This window comes from Cygnus atratus, chromosome 1 (genome assembly GCF_013377495.2).
Source record: "Cygnus atratus isolate AKBS03 ecotype Queensland, Australia chromosome 1, CAtr_DNAZoo_HiC_assembly, whole genome shotgun sequence".
In the NCBI taxonomy this organism is placed as follows: Eukaryota; Metazoa; Chordata; class Aves; order Anseriformes; family Anatidae; genus Cygnus; species Cygnus atratus.
In genome coordinates, this window is record NC_066362.1 from 45,869,189 (window position 1) to 45,896,805 (window position 27,617).

Sequence of the window (27,617 nt, forward strand, 5' to 3'; positions counted from 1 at the left end):
AGATATTTCTGTAACCATACAAGTACTATATTACAAAACAAAAACAAAACAAAACAACAAAACACTACAAACAAAAAAAGAAATGTTATCTTTGTTTGAGCATGTAGATAATCCTTCCAGTCTGTTACAGTTTGGGTTTCATCAGAATGTGGTATTTAACTTGCAGAATTTTAAACCCTGATAGCCAGTTACTTACTTTGCCTTTGTCAACTGAGAAACATTTCTCTTACCTAATTATTTTTTTTGCATTTCAGGAATCTTATTCAAAGAAGAGAGGTTATGCATTGGAAACGATACCCTCTGCGCCTCTGGATGCAGTTCCTTCAGAAAATGACAACAGTCTTTGTGATTCAATAGACATAGCAGTGACCAAAAAGCCTTGTTCCCTAGAGATAGCAAGAGTACCTTCCTCAAGACCAGGTAAAGCACCAAATAATTCTTTAACTAGTCTTTTGTGTAACTGTAATGTTGTAGGAGGTGTAGACTTTCACCTATTTATGTTTTTTAAGAATAAAGTACTATATTAACTTATCTGAGCGTGATTATAGCCTTTTGTAAGCAACCGTAAGAGCTTAATGTCAGAATAAAGATTAACATCAAAATGCTATAGGAGGGAAGATAAAGCAGAGGTTTAAATAATTTCCTAGATAAACATAAGACAATTGTGAAAAGCCAACATTAAAAATCAAATTTCTTTAAGCCCAGTCATTTCCAATAATCTATTTACCAACTTGTTTTTTTTTTTTTTTTTTTTTTTAATGAAGTGCTTAGCAACAACATTATGCAACTACTTCAGAATTTAAAGTACTCTGAGTTTCCATGTTACATAAAGGAAGACCTGCTCCCTGTTTGAAAATGAAACAGTGAGAAAGAATTGATAGTTATTAAATGACACTGAAACATCTTTTCAGTCTGGTAGATTGCTATTTGTATTACACAGGTTTAAACAGCAGTGAAGGTACAGTGGTTACTAAACAACAAAATTATGCTGAGTCAGATGAATCATATTATCTGTAAGGACTCTGTTTATTCTGTTATACAAAATCATATGCTCTTTTCCATTACCCTTGCTTGAATTTTTCATTAGTCACCACCTGGTACAGGAATTTCAGAATATAGTAGTTTCACTGTAAGTAATTGGACAGAGAGACTTCTTTGACAAATGAGAGTTCTCAGCAGCACAAACCTATTTGAAATGGTCTGTTGACTTTTTGACTTATGCTATCTTTATTATGAGTTATGATTTGGGAAATATGCAAGAATAACAGATGATTATTGACTACACCATGTTACATATTATTCTGCATAAGTGGAAGCACCTTCTTGATTTCACAGATGAACTAGAATTGGAAGAGTGACAGCTGTATCAGGCATAGTATATAAGGACCAAAAATCAAGCCACAGCTTTGGATTCTGCAAGCTGAGGTGGAGTAGATCATAATTCCCATCTCACCAAAACATCTGGGCAGAAGATGGCTTGAGGCAACCTGTTACGAACAATGAGCTAAGAGGTGGCGCAAGATAGGATAGCATCTTTATTGCAGAGTTGCACAGAATGGATCAGAATCTGACCCAAACATCAGTACAACTGTGCATGTAACTGAAACTTTACATTGTTGATGATTTTTTGGCTCTGAAAATCTGAAAAAGTAGCAGAGTGTACAGAACCGTGCTGAACAATTTTATGGTTTGTTGTTCACTATAGGAAGAAAATGCCAAATTATCCTTGTTTTTCAGACTTCTACTTGATTAATCACTGTAAACATACTTATTGCAATGGGAAGATTGCCATACAGTGCCTCAGCCCCATGAATTGGCTGAGGGAGTTCATTATATGCCTCCATAGTAAATAGGGCTCAACTGCAAAACTTTCTTCTGTAATTAGTATGAAAAAATGCAGATGGACTTTTCACTAGTTAAAATACCAGGCTTTGGAAAAGTGCTGTCTGGTGAGCACAGGCATTTTTGATAGGCATAGTAAGTCCATTAAAATCAGTATGTAAACCAGATGCTAAAAAGGACATTTTTAGGTCTTAATCTGAAAATATATTTTGTGTATGGTTAAAAATGGGTTGTATCAGAGGACGATAGAGTAATCAAGGAAGCTGTGGTACGTTCATGAGGCACCCGTCATCTTTGTAGTATATAACAGTCAAGTTAACAATACAAATGTATTGTAATTCTTTCTGTCTTAATGTTCCTATATACTGCTATAATCTTTTCCTTGGCATTTTATTGGGAAGAACATTCGGCTGTATAGATGAGCAAATTCCAAAATGTGATTTTATTTTAAGCTATAAATATAGTAGTTATCTAACGGAATGGCTTGTAACATATTTGTAACCACATTGAATGCTATCTTACACCAGAAATGACCCAAATAAAATCAGCCATATCACTCACAGTTTTAATTACTTAATAATATGCATAATTTTATGTGAATGTCAGGCTGCCAGTTTAGTTCATGCACATTTATTGCTTGAATAAGTTATGCAGGATTGCAGAGATCATTCATTTAAAACAAGTATTTAATTTGCATTCCTTTATTTTTTCTTTTTTTCTGAAATTTCCTATTTTTGTATCACTAAGAGTTGCTGACTTTGGGAATACTCTTTTTCAAATTGCTGTTCTGTGTCATGTGCAGTGTTCATTTTCAGAGCATGAGGCAGTGCTTTGAACATAAAATTGCATCTGTCAGTCTCCTTTCCCCAGGTGGTAGGATGCTCTGATGAACTCTTCCCACTGTCTGGGGCATTACTAGCTCTTGCCAAGTAGAAATGAGACTGACTGCACTCAGTCACTGAATTTCCTGGATTGAGAAGAAAGGTCATTCTGGCTGGCCCTTCACGCTAGAGAGCTGTATATTGTAACTATTATCTGTCCTGCCAGTAAACACCTGACAGGCTGGAAATAATTACCTTTCCATTTATCGTTCTCTGATCTACTGGGGAGAAAAAGAATGGTTTGTAGGTTGCTGTATTATTTTTAATTTCCTGAATGTTATTCTTGAACTGGTGGGGAATAACAGAGGATGAGAACTCCATGCACCAAATGGCAAATGATTGTTAGGTGTAGTGGAGAAAAACTGGACAGAAAGTAAACTAAGTTTGTTATTTCCACTTCTGAAATCCTGTGTTGTGTGAGTTCTATGTCTGCCTGCTTGCCAGAAATTAGGTTTATATACGAAGAACAGTTACATTATTGGTCTATACTGGCAGCTAAAACAATTGTTTCCCATTAGGACTGGTCTAAGAGGAAAAAAAAAATTGTCTGAGTTTGAGTTGAGCTGGTCTTTGTTTCTGCAGTAGATTGATAGGACAAGGTTGACATCTCTGTCAACCTCTGATGATGTGGTGGCATCTCTGCCACAGTTTCATTACTTTTAAACTAACAGCTAAGACTTGATAGGAGTGTTCTGAAATATGGCACTCTGACACATTTTTTTCTGCTAAGTAAAATGTAAATTTGGATTGAAGATTTAATAAATGAATCTCATAAAATCAGTCTCACCAAAATCAATTGATTCATAAATCAATCTTATTAATATTTCTGCTAAGCTATTCCTGAGAAGCATCTGCATTTCTTACAGTGGACATTTCTACCAGTCATTTCAGACTGTCCTTCCTTCAGGAAAAAAATAATAATAAATGGATGTGGAATATTTAACCTTGAAAAATAACCATAAAATTGTATTAGTTCATCTTAAGGATGTAATTAAGTTTTCTGAACAATTAGCAACAAATTTATTACCTCAGATAGGTGTAAAATCTTAATAAATGTCTGAAGCTTAAGGTACTGGATAATTGTAATGCTAAAGTAGACACTGTCAAGTATTTTCATGAAGTCAGTGTTGTTTTTATCAGTTATCTAGTGTCTAGAATGCTGGTAGCAGAAATCTGGCTGCAACACCATGCTGTATTTGGACATGTGCTGCTGAAGACCCTTACAGCCTTAACTTACACCCTTGGACCCTTTTACCATACTCCATCCTTGAACCTCTTGGTGTCATACCCACCTTATGTAGCAGAAATATAGAATGAAATATGGGCTACATTACAAATAAAAATAAATAAATAAATAAATAAATAAATCAGTGGATTAAGCATGTGTCTCTCCCATTAGAGAGATCATATCTCTTTCAGTTTGCCTCTATAGTTTCTACTGCAGAAGGTCCCTGAGAGACTAGGTGGCAGTCTAGGTGCTAAAATTTTAATAATAATGACTGGTGTTCGGTACATTACTTAAATTGTTCTTAGGTCTCATCAAGTATCATTAGGAAATAGAGAGGACTTTTCAGACTTTTTTTTTTTTTTTTTCTGAACTTGTGAAAAAATATCCTTTTTTGGGAAAGTCAGTCTGGCCGTGCAGATTAACAAAGGTTTTAATGCAGCATCTTTATAACAGAAAGAGACATTGCTATCCATGTATTGCATGAAAATCTTTCTTGGAGAAGAGTTCTAGTTCAGGGAACCTACTTTTTCCAGATGTTATCTTACAGTGGTTGAAGATTGACCGTAGTGAACCATCTGTAGCTCTGGAAACATCTCGGCTGCAGCAGTGCAGAACTCAGCGTAGGTTGCAAAATCCACCTGAGAAATAAGTTAAATACTTAGGTGCTTCATTTATGCTGAGCTCTCATCCACTACATAGTCAAGAGTTCCCAAGTCAACAATTTTAAAGATAACCCTGGCACAGATACTCTACACAGTTACATCTAAGATACAGCTTTTGTCAAGGGTATAAAAATGTTGCAAGGATTTGAAAAAGGAAGAAATAAAGGAAGGGATATCTTAGCAGTCGTTTTGGACATTTACCCACCTAAGTATATTTTGGAGAAATCTTGCTGTTGTCAGTCGTGATATGTTTGATACTTAGGAAAATTAAGTAATTTGCACTTAAATGCCATTAACTTGTAGGAATGATCATACAAGATAATAAATCTATAATGGACTATACCTTTTTCTTATAACCTCGTAATCATAGAAGAGAAACTAATAAAACATCATAGAATCATTAAGGTTGGAAAAGACCTCCAAGATCATCTGGTCCAACCATCATGCTTGTCACGAATACTTGTCACTTATTACAATATGTTAACTGCCCCCAAGTTGTCCTATTTGCTGCGATTTTTTAAATATTTATTTATTTATTTATTTTGCTTTCTCGGCCTGGAGTTCCTCCTCTTCTATCACTACAGTGAAAAGGAATCTAGGAATCTGAAAATCTGTACCCACAGACAGGTGTCTGCTCACCTCTGCTTTCATTCCTGTGTTTGCTATATAACACTGTGTTGTCAACAATCTCATACAGATATCAATCTCATACAGATAGTAGACAGCTCTTTAGAAACCTGAATCAAAAAATACCCTAGCTGTGATAACGTTGTTATCAAAATGAAAATATGAATCTTCTACAGAGTTTCCAAGGTCGTCAAACACTTGGCTTGGTAAATAAAGTACTGTTTGTCAGGTCATGAGTTCTGATTTTTTCAGCAACAAATCTTCACAGCACTTTTCTGAATATTTGGACATTTCAATTCTCCAGATTGAGATTTAGATAGCAAATGCATCTTTTCATGTGTAACAAATTTATACCTTCACTTTTGTGCAGCTATTTTCTAGCTGTAAGTAAACCAGTGCAAAATGGCCATAAGAAGCAACAATCACACTGCCGAATATACGAAATTGCCTGCTTGCCCTTCAATTTGTTTTATGGAATGGCAATTAAATAGGCTAGCCTGTGTCACCTATGCCTCATCATTTTGAAACTATAACTAATCTAAAGGATCATGCACTAACATTTTGAAGTCCATGTAGCCAAATTGCTTCAAACAGAATGGCTGCTGGTAGACCTGTATTTCATTTAAACATGCTGTTTAAAACAGAGATAGTAGGATGTAGTGCACTTAAACACATGACCCTCAGTTTAACTTCTCAGGATTAAATACCGTCAGTGATCAAGAAAGATCTTTTTAGCTGCATAGAGAAAAGAGCATAAAAAGGAACGCAGTCTCTTATCAATCAGAGTAACTGCAGTGTGTAACAATTAATCTAGAGTCATCTGAAAATAGCTAGAATCTATGAAATTTAACCTAATTTGACACATGCATGTCTATAGATACACTCTTGTTATGATGGCTAGAGTACTCCATACAGTGGTAAAATTGTCACATGGAAGTCTTCCAAAGATGTGTACTTGTTATCACAGAATATTTAGGTTGTTTTTTCTTACTTCTGCCTATATGCATCCATTTAAAGTACTGGCCTCTGTTGAAATTTGGATAATAATATCTGCATACTCGTATTCCTCCCTTCTTTTGTGTAAGAAGAGGAAAGTGAAGCTATCAGGGTTATAAAAAGACCTGAAATAGTTGAACCAAAAAACAGATCCCTTTTTTCAGTTAAATGTTATATTAGTCCTTCTGAAAATACTTTTAATGTTTGCTGTTTTTAGCTGATTTCTAGTGAAATTTACTTTGAAATGAAAATAGTAAATTATGAGACAATTTTTCAGCTGTACTTTTCGGTCAGTAATTTATTCATAGTGACATACCTTGCCCAACCTTAGTTATAAGACCTGTATAAACTTTTTCTCTGCTCTTATTTGTCTTCCTTTAACCTTTTTCTGAGCCATATGGAGAGAATTTGGCTATAGCACAGAACTTCTCAATTTACTTAACAGATTAATTTATAAAGATACAAGGATAACATTCAGAGCTCCAAGACGAAAATCATTGCCAGAACACAGTGTATTGGAAACCAGACCTACCTTCTCCTGACTGAGTTTCAGTTATGATACATTTCATATTTATCATTCCTCCCGCCACAGTATGGACTACACATTTCTTATCAAAAGCATTTTCATCTAATGCATTAGCATATGTTTGCAATTAGAATTTTTAACTTCACATGACATTTTAGTAAAGGTTAAGGGAGTGCTGGCTGAAGAACAAAATATACAATAGCTCTTTGTATAGCTCTTTACAATCCATTTTGTTATTTTTTCTTCAGTGCAAATAATATATATTAATTACCTTTTAAATATAAAAGAAAAGATTTATGAAAATTATGCCTGGAGAGTGTTTGCTGATATAGCTGTTCCTATAATATAAACTATAAAAGTATACATTTTCATTTTAAAGTAATTTCTGGCATTTTTTAATTCATTTTTCTCAAATTCATTTTTTGTTTTGTTTTTTTGCAATATACAGCACCACAGAGATGCAATTTCAACTATTAAATTATTTTCTTGATCTTAAAATATCTTCGGTTACTATGAGGGATTTATTTCGAAGTTGGAATTTTTTAGCATGTTACACCACTTAATTATGTTTGGACATAGGAACAATACTGTGTACATCTTCTGTGTATTTTTTTCAAGATCCAAGAAGTTCTGTATTTGCTCATGAGAACAGAAAAAAGAAATAGATGCAGGTGTACAACTGAATAATGTCCCATTAATGTAGAATCTTCCTGTGACTTTCACAGCCTTACAAGCATCTTTTCTTAAAGCACTTTCTGGCAAGCACTAATTCGCTTCTATCTTTCAGGATTTTTCTATTCATGTAAAAAACAAAACAAAACTGAAACAATAATTCGTAGTTCATTTTCTCCAAGTAAAAATCCCCAAAATGTGGACAGCTCAGGAGTTCTGTTTTATCATACTAACATTTTCATACTAATTTCCTTTTTTGTGTTTTTCCAATGGCCCTATCAATTCTTGGAGTACCAATAGGATGCTTTATGTTAGCTTTTTTAGTATTCTCTTTCTTAAAGAAGCACAGTTCATCTGCATTTCTGATTCTATGTTGATTTATATTTTGTTAACAGGTATTATTTGACAAAAACAGATTTTATGCAGGAAAGCAAAAATCAAGCATCAGCATCTCAAAAGAGATGAGAGAACTGAGAAAGCAGGAAGTAGAATTATTCAGTACTCTGTTTTTTCATACTTGACAGATTCTTGTGCATTTAACCAGCACCTTTAAGAATCCCAACAGACAGCATGAAAAGAAATGAGGTTTACATGGGCTTTTTGACCCTCCCACACCAAATGGTATTTATACGTTAAAGATGTGCAGAAATTATATATATATATACCTAATATATATATATTATTTTTTTTCCACGTGGGTAGTTTGAAAAATAAGATTGAGTGAGTGTGATATACAGTGGATGCTTTCATGCACATAAATCTGGAACCATTACTAACTTTTTCAAATTATCTCCATTGCAAACATAGACCACATTACTAAATTTTAATAACCCAAATGTAATATTACCCCAATGTATTATAAAGGGAATGTCAGATAAACTCTATTTACTTGCATTAAACAAACTTATATTTACATTTAAAAAACAGATTAATTAATAACTGTTTTTGCTGAAGCTATGCTAATTTGCATTGCCTGTACCCCTTTCATTTATTATTAATAGTGATCCATATCAGCTATTCTATTTTCCTTACGTTGGACTGAAAGCATATAACTACTAAGTGTATTCCATTAGCTTTCTTCTAGTCTGCTCAAATATTATCACTATTCTAAGTCCCATTAAGAACTAAGTCCAGCACCATTTGTTGAGATAACTTCCTGCCAGATCTTTATGAATTCTTGTATATAAATTAGATAGATCCATTGATTAAATTTTTTTAGCATTAGTACCTCTCATTTATCATTCCCTTTGGATGAAAACATATTTTCACGTGAGTTTCTGTTTGATATTTAGCGAAGATATTCCACATTTCTACTGTTTTTATAATACTAGTTCTCCTGCCACATCCATGAGTAATGTGCAGCAAGTTGGTTTGTTCTATTGACCATTTTCCCCACTCCTTTATGTCCTCAGCGCAGCAGATTTTTATTCAAATAATAAATTAATTAATTAATTTATTTATTTTTGTGGGAAAATAGCTTTACAATCATAATTAAAGACTTCAGAATGCATATGCACAGGGGGCTGACATAAGCCACTTCAGTTCTTACATATTTCAGCTTTAATGTACTTTACTTTACAACATTATCATCCTTCTAAGAGGTTGTTAGTATATAATTAAGATAATTGCTCCCTATCATATTCTCCTCTAGATAACGTCTTTGATAACATCCTTAACAATAAAATGTTATTAAAAATACCATGTCATTTCTGAAATTAAAGCACATGGGAACGACTGATACCATGTGACCAGTTCATTGTCAAATTGCATGCAGGTCTCCACCTATCCAATATTTTCCAATAAACATATTTATATTGTTAAAATAATTCCACTTTCCAGAGGACTGGCATGCATTTTCTCTACACAGAGAAAGAAAAAGGCTGTTGCTTGACATATGCTACGCATTTTCTCATGATTCATTACTTATTATTCATTGAAATACTGTTGAAAGAGAAGTTAGCTTTCGTAGGAGTTTTGGACAATTTTTGCAAATGAGTGATGAAAGTATTTATCATCAAAATGCATATGTACTGACCAACACAGAGCTTCATCCATCCCAGTGTGATTATCATTTAGAATGGTGTCATTATACACTGGACTGCTTGCTATCAGACAAGAACATTTATTTCAAATCTAGACAATAATTCAAAGGAACATAATTATTTTGAGGTATTCTGCATTTTAAAGCCCATATGCAAATCTATTTATCAGTATTTAATGTTTTCTTTGTTAAATAGTTATCGGTTCCAGCATCCTTTGCAAGTAGTTTTGAGTAAGGGATGAAATATACATGTACCATATAAAACATATTCCATTCTGATAAGTAATTCTACACTTCAAAATGCTCCTTGGATTGTTTTATAATTGAGCAGATATAAGTAACTGTCCCTCTTATAAGTGACATTGATTTTATAGATATGTAAAGAATAACATTGCTGTAAACTCCATTAAATTGCTAACAATAGCGGTAATAGTAAAACTATAATAATGGTTTAATTGGTTTACATTTTATGTGCATCTGGCATGTTCTAGAGAAATATCATCTTTTGTAATGGGTTTAGAGAGATCTTCAGTAGGCATTTAGTTCATATTATATGCCTCCTAGTGCCCCTGTGGATTTTCTACAAACTTTTTATTTAATTTTCTACAAACCTTTTCAGATTGAATTTTGCTCAGTTTAGAACCTGAAGGGAAGCAGTTATTTTGTACTCCATACTTTTTATTAAGTTATACTCAAGAGTTTGCACATTCTCCTATTTTGCATTAGGATGAAACTGAGTCCTAGAATTTGAGAGATCCAGTCCTCGAGAGTCCATGCTTCACTGGGCTTGTGTCTATAATGTTGTAAAGTTCAAGTATTATAAAAAGAGCTAAACTTTTTTTTCAGAAGCTGTGGTGGGGAATTCAGTATAGACATGCCTTGAACTGCGCAAAGAACTCTGCTGTCTTTTGTTATAGATGAATTTCTCCACTGTTTTGGTGTCTCAATGTCCCATGATAAAGCTGTTTGACTCTGAACAATTAATTAGACACTGAAATATACATATCTTAAGATCATCTAGGCATTCTCAGCTGTTGCAGAAAATTATGACATTAAAAATACTCCTTTTCTGTCCTGCTGTTTTTGTATATTTTCAGGCTTTTTTGATATTTTGTATTAAAGTTTGTAAATTTAGTATACAATTTGTTAGGGAGTGCTCTGTAACTAGCTGTAGATGGGGAATAGAAAATGTGTAGTCTACAGTTGCCTTACAGCACAATTATATGATTGCTTGCAATTTAGGGATTAGATCTGATAGCAGAGTGATCCCTGCAATTTCTGTGGCCTATAGTAAGGCACTTATATGGGATGTGGGGGATCAATCAAGCTGAGAACCCTAAGTACCAGACTATGGTACGAGTGACTACATTTGTATCATAGCATGTAAGAATGCTTTTAAGTATTGAGCACGCTTCTATCCTAGCTGCATCCTAGTTCTATGTCATGCCAAGATATAGGCACTCAATCTCTGCCCTCTCTGTCAGAACAGAGGGGTGAACTCCAGTGGAACCTGTGAACTAAATGGTCAAAAGATCAGGCTTATGGAATACCTGCTCTGCACACTTCGTGTTTTTGTTTGTTTGTTTTTTTCCACATTAACCTTTCTCGCAGACAAGCAACAGGAGCTCTGTCCTGCTCCAAGAATAATTTCTGATGAAAATGCCCTGAAAATGAAAATTTTCCCCATGAAAATCAGTTTTGATTAATCAATTTTGATTGATAAGTTTTCATATGGCGAAAATAATTTGTCAAAAGATTCCCAACTACCTCTACACAGCATTCATATGTCAGTTTGGTGGCTCTGCTAACAGATGTTGAAGTCTCTGATATGTGTTATGAATTTTTTAAGTAAACTTTTCTACTAACTTCAGTACACTTGGAAAGCAGAAATCTTGGCATAGCTTGCTAAATGTTGTTAAAATCAAAATATTTGCAGAAATATTAAGCAATTACTAAAATAAACCATTTTTGTACATAATGAACACATTTGTTTGTTTTGTTCAGTGTCAGAGATGATTAAAAAATAGGAAAACATTGATTCCTAGTGAAGGTAGTGTTACATTCTGTAAAAAAAATAAAAGATTTTCCCTCCTGTTTTATTTTAAGTTAAATAAATAAAAAAAAACTCATTTACTTCCATTTTCTCTGCTTCTGTCTCTCTTTCTGCATCTGCTAGTCCTGATGGCAGTATGTAGCTTGCTGCCAAAAAGTTTCCCTCTACTGCTTTGCAGAGATTTTGGTTTTACTCATTTATATCATTTTCATTTTTGTACAGGCCATCTCAAAGGCAAATTTGAAGTGTGCAAGAAATGTAGGGTTTTGCTAAATATCAAAATACGATGGGAATGGGTTTGCATTGCCAATCCACATACGTATAGATACAGCATATTTTTACTAACAGCCAGTGACAGAATCATTTTCTACTTCAGACAGGATATCAAACTACTCTTTTCCTTTTTTCCCAGTAAAACTTCAAACACTGCAGATTTGGAAGAACCCATAGGAAAGAATGTTTTCACCCTTGGTTGCTTTATTGTTCTCAAAAAGCAGAAAAGAAAATTAGAAGGATCACTTCATATAATTTTACTCCAGAGCAAAGTGCATTATTTTTTCTATAATATTTTCTATTACTGTATGCAGTTATCTGTTCTGGATGAGGATAGTAAAACCAGCTGTTAGTTTCTGTTCTTTCCACTGTAGCTCCAGCTGTTCAGTCCATTCCATTTACTTTCAGATAATGATTCCCTCCCTGCTAGAAGATATTTAAATAATTTAGTACAATTAAAATCATTTTCTTACCAGTAATACTGGGATTGAAGTTAAATTTCTCTTCAAGAGCAAGTCTATTACTTCAACATCTCTTTCTGTCCTATGTTGTGAAGAAAAAACATCAAAACTTTCTGTGACTATTTTGTAAGTAAAGCTAGCAAGAAATATTTTTTTCTGGTAAATTCTATAGGTTGTCTTTCAGAGTTTGTATCATCCAAACTATTAAAACTTTAACAAGGATTTGCTATGGATGGATTTCTTAAAAGTATTAAAGGCCTTGTGAAGCCCTTGCAAACACAAGGCAATATGTTTTTTAATTGCTTGCCCAACTCCTAGATATCAGCCTTAGAAACACAGTGTGCAATGAATTTGTGACTCATATTCACATGGAATAATAACATTTGAAATACAAAGTTTGTGGTGGTTATGAGTTCTGGCAGTAAAACTGACAGGAATTCTGTGAATTCTGCCTTTTGTTGCTTACCCGTTGTCCTGTAAGAACTGTATGTGAGGAAAATCAGAGTAAGCATGTTATGTTTCAGCCAGGAGGAGCAGGTAACCCCAGTTTTACTGCTACTGAAATGTGTATCCCTGTTACTTCATTGTCTTTTCTGAATTTGGAACATGAAGGTATGGTTCTTATGCGAATCATAGAATCACAGAATGGCTTGGGTTGGAAGGGACCTTGAAGATCATCTAACTCTAACTCCCTTGCCATCAGCAGGGATGCCACCCACTAGATCAGGTTGGCCAAGGCCCCATGCAACCTGGCCTTGAACACCTCCAGAGATGGGACAGGTTAAGAAGAAGGTGAAGAAGGTTAAAATTGAGGAATTTTGCAGCATCAGGAACAACATGTATGTGATCATACTTTGCAGATGATTCTTTAGAAATTGTTTGAAAATTAAAAAAAATAAAAATTAGTGCTAAGAATTAGGAAGATACACCACGTCTTTGCTGCATTGATGGTATGCTTTCCTGTCTTAAGTTTACTTTGGCTTTCCCCTACTCCTCGCCCTGATGGGAGAATTCAGCCGGTTCTATTTTCTCTCTAAACTGGGAAAGACTGACAATTAAAGATAGTCTGAAGAAGAGCAGAAGTGTTTAATTCATTTAAAAAAAGAAAAAAATGAAAGAAAGAAAAGAAGAACAAAAGAATTCCAGTGCAATTCAGTAGTAATAATTTGTTGAAGTTAAAGACTGAAAGTTAAGGGATGTTAAATATTTTTAAGCCATATTTTTCTCCATCAAACTTGGAAAAAACAAAAAAGAAAAAAAAACATACTTTTATCTAATTATGATCTCTCATTTATTATTACTGGTTGGATGGCATCAGGTACTTCATTTCTGACCCAGTTTATGTGAATATTTCTTCATGTTTGGATATTCTATTTTGGCTCTATTTCAAACGGGCCAAAGCAGCATGATGTAGAAATTTCAATTTATTCATTGGATATCAATAGCAAATACAAATAGCATGCTTTTTTTTTTTTTGAAAAGTTTTGTGTGATCTTTATCATTCTTTTATATAGTTAAGTGCAGCTCTTAAAAATTCCAAGGATCTATGCAAACTCCATAACAAGTGTGGTTTCTATAAGAAATGTAGCAGGTTGCACTATGGGAACATTCAATAGGAAGAATTTTAAGAACTCTGCAAAGCTAGCAGATACTTGGATAATATAAAACTAAACTAAGAAGATAAAAACAGTGAAGAAAATTGCAAATTGTAACACCAACTAAATTAAACATGTTGAAGTGTATAGATGATTCAAAACACATAGTAGAAGTTGCTATGGTAAATATTGCTTTTTCAGTTGGAAGGTAAGCTTAATGCTATGCAATAAATAAGTTCATTATAACATTTCACCTGAATTTCCTCCGATGGAGGAAAATTATTGTGTGAATATTAATAAAAAGGGAAGAAATTTAGTATTTTTCAGAAGAAAATGCTAAGTGTAAATAACAATAATTAAAAGTAATATATTACAAAATTGTTTTGAGGTTCCATTATAAAGAAGATCTGATTTGGAAATTCAAAAATAGGATCAAGGTTTTTTTGTTTGTTTGTTTGTTTTGTTTTTTGATTACTGAAAACTCTAATTCTGTAGGGCTTTACTGTCACAAATTAGCTGTTTGTGCTTGGAAATTGGGTTGTATTATTCCAAAATTATCCATGGTATTTCCTTTTTCTTTCTCAAATCACGTGGATGTTATTGGGGCAACATATTGGACTAGATAGCTGATTTGCTTTGTTACAGGTGTTTCCATACTGCTTTCAAAATTAATAGCAGAGATTTTTAAGATTCCCTGCATTCTGACTGTGTATCAGGTGTGCACACTACCTGCTGGACAACTTCTTTATGGTTAATCAGTATACTCTTACTATGGATAAAATATACATTTCTGGTTCGGAACAAAATACTTTAAATATATATTACATGCAAAAATGTAAGATTTCCAGAGTTAGAGTTGAGCCAAAGTGAGAGAGAGTGAGTTGCTTGAATATTTACAAACCTTAGATAAGAACATCTGGATATTTAAATATTTATAAATAAAATTTCTAGCTCTTTGGCTTTTAAATGTTTGGTTTTATGACTTCAGTGTTTTATTAGAGAGCTTTACTAACTAACTGATACTTCAGAAGAAATGAAGCTTATGAGAATGTAGTTTTGTCCATAAATTGCATTTCCTTGTAATTAAAGATAGATGCATATTGGGAGGTTTATCTTCAGGACTGCTTAAATTATTTATTAACGGAACTTGTGGCTATCATTAGTATTATTTAAATGATTTGAAAGTACTTACTCTGATCACATATGCAGTTTATATTATGAGCCAATTTGAAAACGTAGCTTAATTCACCTGTTGACTACAATATTTGCAAGAGTAAAGTACTTTCCCTGCACAGCACAGTTTGGACGTTCTCTTTGGATTATAGAAGAAACCTTGTGAAATACTAAGTCATGCAAATGATAGCATTCAGGGTCATCTCACTGGTGAGATAAACTTAATAGTAAGCATGAAGATCGCCAATATGGATCATTATTTGAGGGCGGGGGAATTGTTTTACAAGACTACTAAGCTTTCTAGTTTTTAGTGAATGACTGAAATAAACAAAAATAATTTTTTCACCCATACTTATACCTTGGGCATTTCACTGAACTTCCACAAACATGAAGACTACATGCTGAGACAACACAAATGTAGCAATCTATGAAATATCTGTTGTAGACTGTACAGTCATTTCACTACAAAACTTTTAAACATGTGAAACCCAACAACAACAAACAATATAACAAAAAAATAAGTATATGGCAACTGTGTAGTGTTGTTTTTGAATGCTCAGTTAGACACCAACAGCTTACAGAGGCAGTCTCAAAAGATTACACAGGAAATGGTGGAAATCACCCATCATCTCTCATTAGTATTTAATGAGAGATGTTATTCCAGACAGTTGCGTGGTATTACAAGGGTTATGCAAGCCTGAAGCAGTTCCAAAGTCTATTTGTGCAGGTGGGTGATTAGGGGAAATAAAAAGTTGATAACAGTCATACCAAACTCTTGTGGATGATGCAGAAACAACTAAACAGACCCCCTGTTGCCACTGGAATGCACTTCACTGCTAATTAATTCCAAACACTATCCTGAAATAGCTGCCACATCCAAGACTGGACCAGTTATAGCTTCAAGTGCTTTCAGCAAGACAGTTGCAGATATATATTTACAAGCCTACTCAGAACAATGGTTATTCAGGTTTAAGTGTTCAGGAAACAAAACAAATTCAAAAGAGCAAATTCAGACAGCTTAGTCCAGCTGTTCTCTGTATGCATCCAGTTTAGCTACCTACTGACTCCATTATTCAGTATTCCATCTGCTCTTTTGAAAATTCTCCTGTAATGTTCATTCCTTGAAATCCTGAAATACATGGCTGTCTTTATCCGTAGTTCCTAGATTTGTGCCATGTTGAATAGTTATCTAGGAGAGATTTACTTTGGGGATTTAATCAAGTTAGAATAATTTTAAAGTTGAATCCTATACTATGGAAAATTGCCTAGTTCCTCAGTTGGGGCTACTTTAGAATGTGCATGTCTTTGTTCTCCGTCTGACAAAATAGGAGATTTTCTATTTTTTTTTTCCAGGTTTTCTCCTTGAACTGCAGCACTTAATTTTCTTTATGCAATTGCTGTGAATCTTTGCAATAGATCCAGGAGTTTCAGGAGACATAACACTTTTATCTCACATGCTGTCCAAGAAATCTTATACGTGGTAGCCCTGTATCAAATCAGGGGAATTCCTACTGTTTTGTGATCTACTCTGCTCAGTTTTGGGTCTTTCACTGTTATCTTCTACCTACTTATTGGTGTATGCTCCTGCCTTGTAAATTTACTACTGGTGGAACCAGTAGTAAATCCACAATGAATGAGCTGAGCCTGAATAGCACTGGCTCCATAGAAAATTTTCAGATATATTGTTTTAGGACTTACACTGGAATCTGTTGATGGATATGTTGTAAGGTAATGGGGTGATTCTCCTTGCTGTCCCTTAGAATGAATTAATTGAGTTTTAATGAACCCTCTGCAAGCCTCAGTGAGTTCACCATGCCCAAACTCTCTTTAATCCCACAGAATCAGATTCATACCATTCTTCACGTGGGCCTGGTACTCTTTAACCCAGTTAGAGAAAGCTTAGCAATGGTAGGAAAGATTCCTTGAGGCACAGTTTGGAAAAGTTTCTTAGCCTTATCCTCAGCACAATCCTATATTCCTGCTACTGCTTCCATATTTTTGATCATCTATGGAAGGAGAAAATACTGGCGTATCTGTCACTCCAGTGTATTTATAACTGACAAGTGTTCTTCCGTTCCAGTTTATGAAGATTTAAAGGACTAGATGATAACTGCCATTCAGGTGAGATCCCATTATTGAAGTTAAAAAAAATTAGTTCTTATATCCATGACGAGACCTATGTCAACTTGTTCATTTCTCAGCCAGTCAGTGAAATTAGCCTTTCTGGTGGCCATTACCTCTGCGAGGAGACTTATGTAAATTCATCTACTGGTGACTGATCCTCCACAAATAGTACCATTTCCTGGTATCTTCTTTTATAATCTTCCAAGATTTCTGTTGAGGCTATGACTGATTTCTGTCTGAGACAGATGATTTGTCTGATGACTTAATGTTCCTTTCAGAGCTTTATGCCTCTTTATAATAAGTTTGATGTTAAGAGGACATATAACATATACAGACAAAGGCATTCCAACAGTTTCTCACTGTATTTTTTCTAAAGACAGATCCAAAATCATAGATATTACTGGATTAGATGAGTGCTGTTCTAACAGTTTTCTAATAGGCCATCAAATTGCATCTGATAGAACTGATCAAGCTTAGATCTGTCCTGACACCACACTAAAAAGCATTTTGATCCCATACAACTTCAAGCCATTTGGATCTTTATTCACATTTTTGCATTTTCGCAATGCTGGGATCCAAAACAGATGTGGGGTTTTGGCCCACTTTCATATTTAGAACATAGCATGAAATCATCTGCACTGGTGCACCCCTGGCCTGCTCACTGGCAGGACAGAACAAGAAGCTGAAAAGTCTTTGGCTTAGTGTAAGCACTGCTCTGCAACAATTAAAACAACAGCGTGTTATCAACATTACTCTCATCCTAAATCCAAAACACATCTCTGAGGAGGAAAATTAACTCTATCCTAGCTGAAACTAGGACAGCAACTCTGAAATTCTGTTTCTGATTTGCTCAAAATTTTGAGAAAAAAATAAATGCTATTTCTTTGGAAAGCAATTTAGTTACCAGCATATAAACACAGAAATTTAACTTTAGACCCTAAATTTCTGTTCCAAAAATTAGTCTTATTAGATAGACATATATAACACATTACATCACTACATAATGTACTTTTTATTTCATTCAGAAATACTTTTTGTACTGAAAGGTTGCATTACAAATGAATCACTGAGTATTCATAATGTCAGCGGTAGTAGACCAATGTTTCTTCCTGTAAAAGGACTGATTGATTGTTACATAATATCTGTTGTGTCAGACACGATCATAGAGTATATTCATAGTTTAAAATATTTTTATGAACAAGATTAAACTGGGTAATAGATAAAACTGGACACACACAAAAAAGAACAAAAAGCATCATTGTTCACAATTGTGTAGTATATGACAGTGTGGTGAAAAATAGATTTTGTGAGGTGTTTGTCTTGCTGCTTCCTTCCTCCCTTAGCATCCTCATAAACAGGTGCTGTAAAAAATAAACGTATCCCATACTAAATGACTTACACACTTTTAATTTGTTAAATTTCAAAGAACCAATTATGTAAATTTGTTCTTGTTCAATGCTATTCAATTTCTTTTTAGCATTTTCTTGTAAGAATAGATAAATAACTGTTGGTGAAATATGGAATAACAGGAATAGACCAATAAAAAGCTGATCTGGATTTAGTGGAGTTGATTCGATATTCATGTTTTAGTATAACTAAAATCAATCCACCTGTCTATTAATCAAAGAAAAAAATATCTCTAATTGAAATAATGCTAGTGTGGCTTGAGTATAAGAAGATTTTTTTAAATAACAGTAAGAACAATATGACCTTTAACTTCCAAGCAATGTTGTGATTTTTATCTACAGTCTTTTGATGTGTAAGGAAAAGGCTAGTAAGTATAGACAGATTGTTTCTCTTTTGCATGAAGGACTACATTATTGTGACCGTTACTGTTTACTTCTTCTGTAAATACTTCAAAAATTGGGAGAAATAGCAAACAGAATTTTGAGATGTATTAAGATTTGAGGTATGGAATCCTGTCTAATCCTGTAAGAAATTTAAGAATAACCGTCTTTTTAGTATATCCATCAGATGTTTAATGGTAAATGTGATCATGACAGTATGGTAATGCTTTCTGTCCTTTAAAACCTCGTATGCTGAACCAATCAATATACAAACAAACCAACCAAATTAGTAAGATTTGCCAGAATGTAAAACAGCATAGCTATTTTTGTAGTCCACATTATATGAGTCCAGTTAATCCAAAACCTGAGTTTATCTAACCTCTTTAGAAACTATTTTGTTTATTCTGAAAAAAAAATAGAAAAAATAACATGATATAATTTCTTTATTTTTTTTCTTTGCCTTCAGTAACCATTTTTCAACATCAGACTGACTCCAGTAACATAATCCCTGTGACAGTCTGTCGTGTATGATGGAGGCAGGAAGGAATATTGTTAGAGCATACTGCATTTCAGTAATTTTAACTGCCAGATGATCCCTGGAGCCTGTTGTTATCTGACTTGTACAGAAACATCTCTTAGCTTATTGTAACTTGAGCCTGAAACTAGAAGAGAATGACAGCCATAAATACTTCCCTTTTGGCCCTGCACATAGCACCTGTCAGAAACTCGGTACTGTAGCTAATCTTTCATAGGGAAATTTAGTAGGTAAGATCTTTTTGAGATAATAGGATGCAATAAAACTTCTAGTGATATTATTATGGTTACCTGAAGGAGGGAAAAAAAATATGAACACATGATTATTATAGCATGTAATTACAGAAGAGGGTATATTTCAATTTATTCTTAATGAAACAGCGAGTACTGTATATATAACCAGAGAAGTCCTCCAAATTGTTTGCAGTAGCTAATTTGATGGTGATATTCTCTCTCTGATGGAGCAGACCCAGGTAGTAAATCATTATTGGTTGCCTAATGGGAAGATCCTACTGTGAAAATAAACAGCTGTCCACAATAAAGAAATTGTTTACAAGAAACCATTACATGTCAGATGCTTTATTCCCTTGAGAAAGGGCTGAAGGCATGAAATATTGAGCAGTCGGATTTTTTTCTGGGATGTTTATTTCAAAGAGAAATATTGTTTTTATTTATTTATTTTTGTAAAGCTTTATTTTTAGATTCTAAAAGCCAGATGCTTTGTTGTATTACCACTTCATTTTCCTTGGAAGGAAAGACTGTAACTACTATTTTTTGAGATTTCTGCATATTATGTATGTTCCTGAATTGGTTATAGTTTATGTATACGCTGTAGCTCAAAAAGTTTTTTCTTATCTCTGTCTAGGGGGCATACAATAGCTCTGCCTCCCTGCATGAGTATCTTCCAATAAATCTTCATTCCAAGAATTTCTTTTCCAGTTAGTTCCACACTTCTCAGTTAGGACTGTATTTAGGGGCAAAACCTAGTAGTGACCTGTCATTGAACAGGGTCAACAAGAAGCTCCAGATCCCCACGGAAAACAAAAAGAAAAAAAAAAAAAAAACCAACAACTTATTTATACAACTTGACCTCTGTTACCTCTGCAGTATATTTAAAAAGTGAGTAAAAAAAGCTGAGGTGAGTCAAGGGCTTAAAACAGAATGAAAAGGCAGGCAGAAAACTGTGTTCCTTACCACCAGCATCAATCTGTCATTCTAACTGTCTGGCCTTTGAGAGAGGCATCCTCAAGATACTTCCCCATCTGCAAGACTTCCTGATTTCACTTTAAAGGCTTTCATGTGCTAAATAGCTAAAGGGCAGCTGTGCTTAAGCACAGCCACACAGGCTTTACAGCGGAAGAACAGTAACAGAAACCCATGGACTGCTAAAGTACCAGGGAGGTTTTGTTCCTTATAGGTTTAGATGTTTGATCGAGACAATCCTTCTGTTTGTTTTTTTCACACAAGTAAGTAAATAAGTAACTACACTAAGTACACTTCAATAGACTCACATGGAACGATTATCCCTCTAGAAGTTATTTCTTAGCTTCCTAGGTGGTTCTTGTATTACTGTGTGTCTTGGCAGCAGTATAATCTGTTGTTTGGGATCTCCATACACAGTGCAGGGTTTTCTCAAAGAAAGTTTCTGATTCCCCAGTTGGGGAGTTTAATTTATAATTATATTTTATGAGTCTTTTTTCCATAGAGTGAAACAGGATAGTATTTCATATTCTGGAGCACAAAAGGATGAGACTTTCAGCTCAATTTAAATGCTCCTAACATTCCTATTTAACTTTCATCCTCACTATGGGATTTCCAAGCAGTATGGAAAGGCCTTGGTGGGGTGCTTTCCTGTCAAGTCCTTACCAAAAATTCTCTAGTACATGGCGCTGGAGCTGGCTTTGTTTATTTGTCTATTTGGAATTTGAGTTTTTTCTTTGGAGTGGATTTGCCCACAAAGTGAAAGGATAGACTGGTAATCCACCTCAATTACAAATAAATAGGCTTTCATCTGTGAAACCTGCAGGCTCACAGACATGAGGTTTGAATGTAATCATCATCTTATTGCGGAGCTGCAGGCAATATAGCACATTGAGGAACTTGGCCCACATGTCTTTGTGACCCAGAAAGAAAGGTACTCTATAAATTTTCAGACTCATAAAGACCACCATGACCGTGCCCAGGCAATGGAGTTTTTCTGGAACCTGAACTAAACCATTTCTTTAATAATACAGTTCTAACGGTGTGAAGTAATGTGGAGCTTTTGGCCTCCTGCTGAGTTCTTCTGGTGCTTGGTTACCACCACAGCTGGGAAGTTATGCCTTACTTCTCAGTCCTCTCTATCATCTGACCTGTTTTTCACTAATTTTACTTTACATTGTTCCAACTGCATTAAGAATGTTTAAAGTTAAAAATGATATTCTAAGTCCCTTTAATGGTTCTTTACTGTGCCATAAAGTGATAACAGTATCACAAAACATTTCTGAACAGCTGTTTCCCAAGTACCTGGACATATGTGGACATTTCTATGCCAGCTGTAGGTTATCTAGATGAGATACTGCTAGAAAGGTGGCTACTGTAGTGCAAAGCTCTATGAAGGATGAAGATTTCATATGAGAAGCTGAATATGTTTCTGTGTAACTAATTGTCAATGATCAGTTATGTTGCTCATGGTGTTCAGGAAAATTGTGAATGACAGCTGCTAGCATGCTCTAAGTCAAGTATGTGTTTCAATAACTCGTTGATTTGGGTCTTATGTGTTAGGATTTACCAGTATGACAGATGAGTTACATTAAAAAGCCCCCTTTTAAGTCACTGCTGTTATAGTGATAACAGTTGGATTCACAATTACTACTTCAAGGTAACAAATGTAAAATATTTGTGGGTTTTTTTTTGGTGCTTCATTTTACTTAAGTATTAAGAGAGTGCTATATCCTGACTTAACATAGAATGAATCATAGAATGGCTTGGGTTGGAAGCGACCTTAAAGACCATCCAGTTCCAACTCCCCTGCCATGAGCAGGGATGCCACCCACTAGATCAGGTTGCCCAAAGCCCCACCCAGCCTGGCCTTGAACATTTCCAGAGATGGGGCATCCACAACTTCTCTGGGCAACATGTTCTAGTGCCTCACCATCCTCTGAGTGAAAAATTTCCTCCAAAATGTATGCTTTAAATGTATGTATCCTCCTAAACGTATCCATTAAATGTACGTATCCTCCTAAATGTATGCTTATCTTCTCAGAAAGAGCAGTCAGGCATTGGAACAGATTGCCGAGGGAGGTGGTGGCATCACTGTCCCTGGGGGTGTTTAAGGAAAGGTTGGATGTGGTGCTTAGGGACATGGTTTAATGGGTGATGTTGGTGATAGGGGGATGGTTGGACCAGATGATCTTGGAAATTATTTCTAACCTTAATGATTCTATGATTAAAAAAAAAGCATAGATATACAATCTATTCCTTACCAAACACATTTAAATTTCAATAGTTTTTTTGAAGTTGAAATAGTGTTCCATGTAACGCTTTGTTTTAAAAATAATTTTTGATTTTAAAATGTATAAAGTATTTGTAAGTTCACATGAATGCTATTTTTATTCACAGATAATGCACCTCAGGTAGCAATTACCGCACCAGGATCTGGTAACCATAGAAACAGCTCTACAGGCCCAACACCTGACTGCTCTCCTCCGTCACCAGACACTGCACTTAAGAACATAGTAAAAGTTATACGTCCTCAGGTAGGTGATCACCAAAAGCATCCTCTTCTTAGTTGTACTTTTCATGTTAAAAGCAGGATCTGCTGCATGTATTCTAAGAGGATGTTGTTGCTAAACACATATATAGATCAAAGACAGATAAACAGAATCTAAAATATTTTCTGTGCTTAGAAAGCAGTCTTGATAACAGGAGAATGTAGAATATTTTATGAATGAGCCCAACAAGGCACAGAGATATCAGTACATTTTTATTGCAGCATTGATAATGAATGAAATCTTTATGCAACTTTTTTGTATTTTTATATACTATTGGTTTTCTTCCATGTTTATGTTCTGTTTTTTTTTTTTTTTTTTTCTGCATTGGTGGTGCATTACCTTTACAGGTTTTCTTCCCTTTTTATTTATCTCTATTTACATAGTCCCCGAATATTTTATACCTTCATGAGGTTACATACATTCTTTTATAGGATATGAAAATTGAGAAACAATACTAGCTATATACATATTCATGTATTGGTAAACAACATGCTCTAGCACATTGAAATCTAGGTGCCCTCTTGTAGTTCTTCAAGGAGTACAACAATTTATGAACAGGTCAGTGGGACACACTTGCATTTGAAGCAGAAGGGTAGAAATATTTCTTATAGCTCTTGGTCCCTAGCGAGATCACGCTGTAAAAAAATTCTTCCTAGTGCACTATGATAGCAATTTCTTTCATGCTAAAGGAAAAAAGAAGCTATTTGTCTTAATTTGGAAGTTTTAACATATTTCTTGATATCCTTGGCCTCATCTCTGAGATGTCTTTAAAATGGATAAAACTTAGAACTTGATTCAGCAGTGTAGCAGTAACCAGGCTAGAAGAGGCTATTTTAGAATCACAAGATTGTATAATAATATAGGTCAGAAGAGACCTCAGGGTTACCTAGCACCCTAATAAAATAGGTCTGCCAAAGTAAGCTGTCACAACTAGATACTGAATTGACTAATTGTGAAACTTCATTGGCATGAATCTTTAACCAGAATAACTTCTATTCTTCTCCTACCCATTACTGGGTTCAAATGCAACCATCTGTTCTTCATTGCTGATCTGATCTCTGCCACTAGGCCACTGATGCTAGTGGATCCAGGCTTTGCATCATCAGTATGGTGCTGGCATGTTGCTGGCACTTGTATTATCTGAGAAGTAAGCTGATAGATGCATGGTATTTTGGTAAGAATTATATAAGGCAGATTGTTTGGGTGCTGCATAAGTGAACACGTTACTGTGATGGAAGCGGGCCTTCTTTTCAGTATTCATTGGAGCATGCAATTCAGAAGGTCTTAGAAAATTAAAGTTAATTGCTAGGTGCACCTGCCATTCCTCTCTGAGGAGCTGTTAACATCCTATGGCTGAAACTGTCAATGCACAATAATTCTAGCCACTGACTGGTGCAGAGCATCCCTCTGTGACACTGCAGTAGTTCGGGTTCCCCATCCTGGTTTAAATCTAGATTGCAGGGGGTCTAAAATAACGGCTTCTTCTTTTCTCTGTTTATAGTTCTTTCTAGTTTTGCTTGTTCCTGTAGTCTGTCTGTACCTCCCACCATACATCAGTATAGTACTAAAATGCCTTCTTTCCTCTAAACTGTTTTTTTATAGTAGGCGGCAAGCAAACAGAAAGGTATTGGAATATTGTTGGAACAAGCTGTTGTGTGATAGCTTATTGAAAATAGCATTTAAAAAGCTGTTTTCATCATGATATTGCCAACAGATGGACCCAGAACACTGAATGGTGATGTTCTCCTGCTAGTTAACTCTGAATGGATTCAGCAGATTCTGGGGAGCTATTTTCAAATTTAAATCATACCATTTACTGACTCCCAGTATTCTCATCATTCTGCAGAACAAAAGCTAGCTGTGCAGTATATATGATCAGAACTTCACCACATTCAATAATCTCTGTCTTGTGTGGGCCTACTACCTGTGCTGACAACAGTAGAAAGGCACATATAGGCTGGTACTTAATGTACATTGTAAATCTATACGCTAATATATAGAGAAGCTGAATGCACTACAGCATTCACATCCCATTGTTTCTCATTTCTCTGTGTGTTTTATGGACATGCTTTCAGTATTCCTTTTCTTTTTCTTTTACTTTTTTTTTTTAACCTATTTACTTAATCTCCTCCCCCAAAATATCAACCCAAGAATTTAGACAAAGAAGTTGTAGATTTGCAATGTGATGTTTGCAAACCATTAGTGTTAATTCTGCCAGAGTATTTAATTCCTTTATTCCATGCCTTTTGCATTAATTTACATTGCAAGCTCTTTGAAGGTTAATACAATGGGTTTCTATTCTTGATTGACCTCTCACCACTCATGTAAAATTAATGAACAGCGATACATAATGCATACAAAGTAATTTTCTGTTGTCTGCCAGGGCCTCTTTGCACATTTTTAGCAAAATAAACAGACTTTAAATAGTTGCATAACAAGGATCACATACATTTCTAAACCAGCTTTCACTCTTTTCCCCTTCTCATACATCTTGTGCATCCAGCACAGGAAAAGGCAGGTGAGTTGTCCAATGAAAGGTAGAACTGGGAACTAGCAGCAACTAGCTTTGCATTGGGCAGGCTTTGGTAGCTTCGATGAAACTGCCAGTGGAATCTGGTGCTTCAACATATATTGTCATTTTCACTTATAGCATCACATTATTTTCCTGGAGGGTTGTGCATATAATATTACCCCCAGTAACAAGGAACACCATGTTAACTACTCTCTGTGATATGTATAAGCAGCAGCAGAAGAGACCAAAGATTCCTGCCTCCCAGAAGGCTGGTGAGGACAGGTGGTGGCAGAGAGTAGAAAAGAGAAACCTGGCAAGCTGGGCTTGGAGGCACCTAAGACTGTGTGCCAGGTCACGTGGTGGCAGTGTATATACATGCTTCAGCACATGAGGGATTCTGAATATATTCCTATATATGTGAACTTCAGCACAGCACAGTGGCCTCTCTGCTCTCCTCTTCTAGAAATTCACAGACCAAACACAGCTGGGCTGGGGGCCCTGACAGCTACATCTGCTACGTGGGGTCCCTGAAAAAGGAGGAAGGCTGTGATGCTGCATTGCCAGCCCATGGAGTGAAAGTACGATGTCTAGGAAGTATGAGACAGGAACAATCTTGTACATAAAGAGTGAATCCTGAGAGGTCTGGATCACGGAAAGTTAAGGGATTCCTCAGACTACACAGAAAATTTGGTTTTTCCTTCCAGTTTTCCCTTAACCTGGCCTTCAATTCACCCCTTATATTAAAAACATATCCTCACAAAACCTGTCTGGAAATTTCTCTTTTCTTCCCATCTTTCACTACATTTTTTGCAATTAATCCTTTCTTCAATTAGTTATGATGAATTTTGAGCTGAGAAGCCTGCAATTTTTTGTGACCCTACCACTTGTCCCTTATGAGATCCCACTGCTCTCTAAAATCTATCCAAAACTCTCTTTGGGTATGTCTCAACTATTCAGTTCAGTGTGCTATTTCTAAAACTGTAGCCCAGTTTCACTGAACTGGTGTTTCTCCCTGGCACAGTGCAGCACCCTGGAGAGAGATTAACTCAGATCTCAGAAGCAGCATTAAGTTCACTGCCACAGTGCCACCCACCTCTACTGCTCCAGTCCTAAAGCTAGCTCATATAACAGTAATTCGGGATCTGTGTGCTATGTTGTCTGTGCACCTCAGCTATGGCCTCTACCTGTGATCTAGCATTTTGCAAACATGTTTTTTGTTTTCAGATTTTCACAGGGTCTGTAAGCTTCTGCCACATAGTGCATAGGTCAAAAAAACTCTGGAAGAGGTTTTGTTGAAAATTTATATGCATGCGGATAAGTATATGCAGCTAAGAAACAAACAGAATTTAGTGTTTTGAATCACTTGATACCTTTTTCCAGATTGTCCAGATAAATCTTAGTAAGTTTTTAACTCACGAATTGCTGTTTAATGAAGACTTAGATAAAGTAATACAGCTGCAAATTAAAGACCCGTGCCTCTGTGAGGTATACTAACAGGACGTGGGAGAAAAAATAATAGATGTGGTAGGAGACCAAGCAGGTTAATGCACTAAATAGAGTCCTCTGAAAATTTAGGCTCTCTTCTGATTTTTAATGTAGATACATTAGCACATATAGTAAAATATAACATCTTATCAGAACTGGAATTTTAGAAAGTGATAGTAAAATTGAGTATTCTAACATAATTCCTATAGCTTTCTGTCTGGATGAAGCCTGAACAAAGCTGGGTTGCATATGAAGCTTCATATATTTTTAGTATTAATCATAGAAATGAATAAGACTGTCCTTATTTTTACTTACTTATATATATTATTTATTTGTATCTATTACTTATTTCAGCTCCATTTGAACAAATAAGCTATATACATAGAGCACCTA

General features: G+C 35.1%; 1 protein-coding gene across 3 annotated transcripts in view; it reads left to right on the top strand.

Annotated features, from left to right (window-relative positions):
* ANKS1B (ankyrin repeat and sterile alpha motif domain containing 1B) overlaps positions 1-27,617 on the top strand; it is a 439,810-nt gene that overhangs the window by 132,448 nt on the left and 279,745 nt on the right. For all 3 annotated transcript variants that reach the window (XM_035551795.2, XM_035551794.2, XM_050708106.1), the window contains 2 exons: positions 255-420; positions 23,076-23,212. In XM_035551795.2, the coding sequence (XP_035407688.1) occupies positions 255-420; positions 23,076-23,212 (303 nt within the window). The remainder of the gene's footprint in view (positions 1-254; positions 421-23,075; positions 23,213-27,617) is intronic.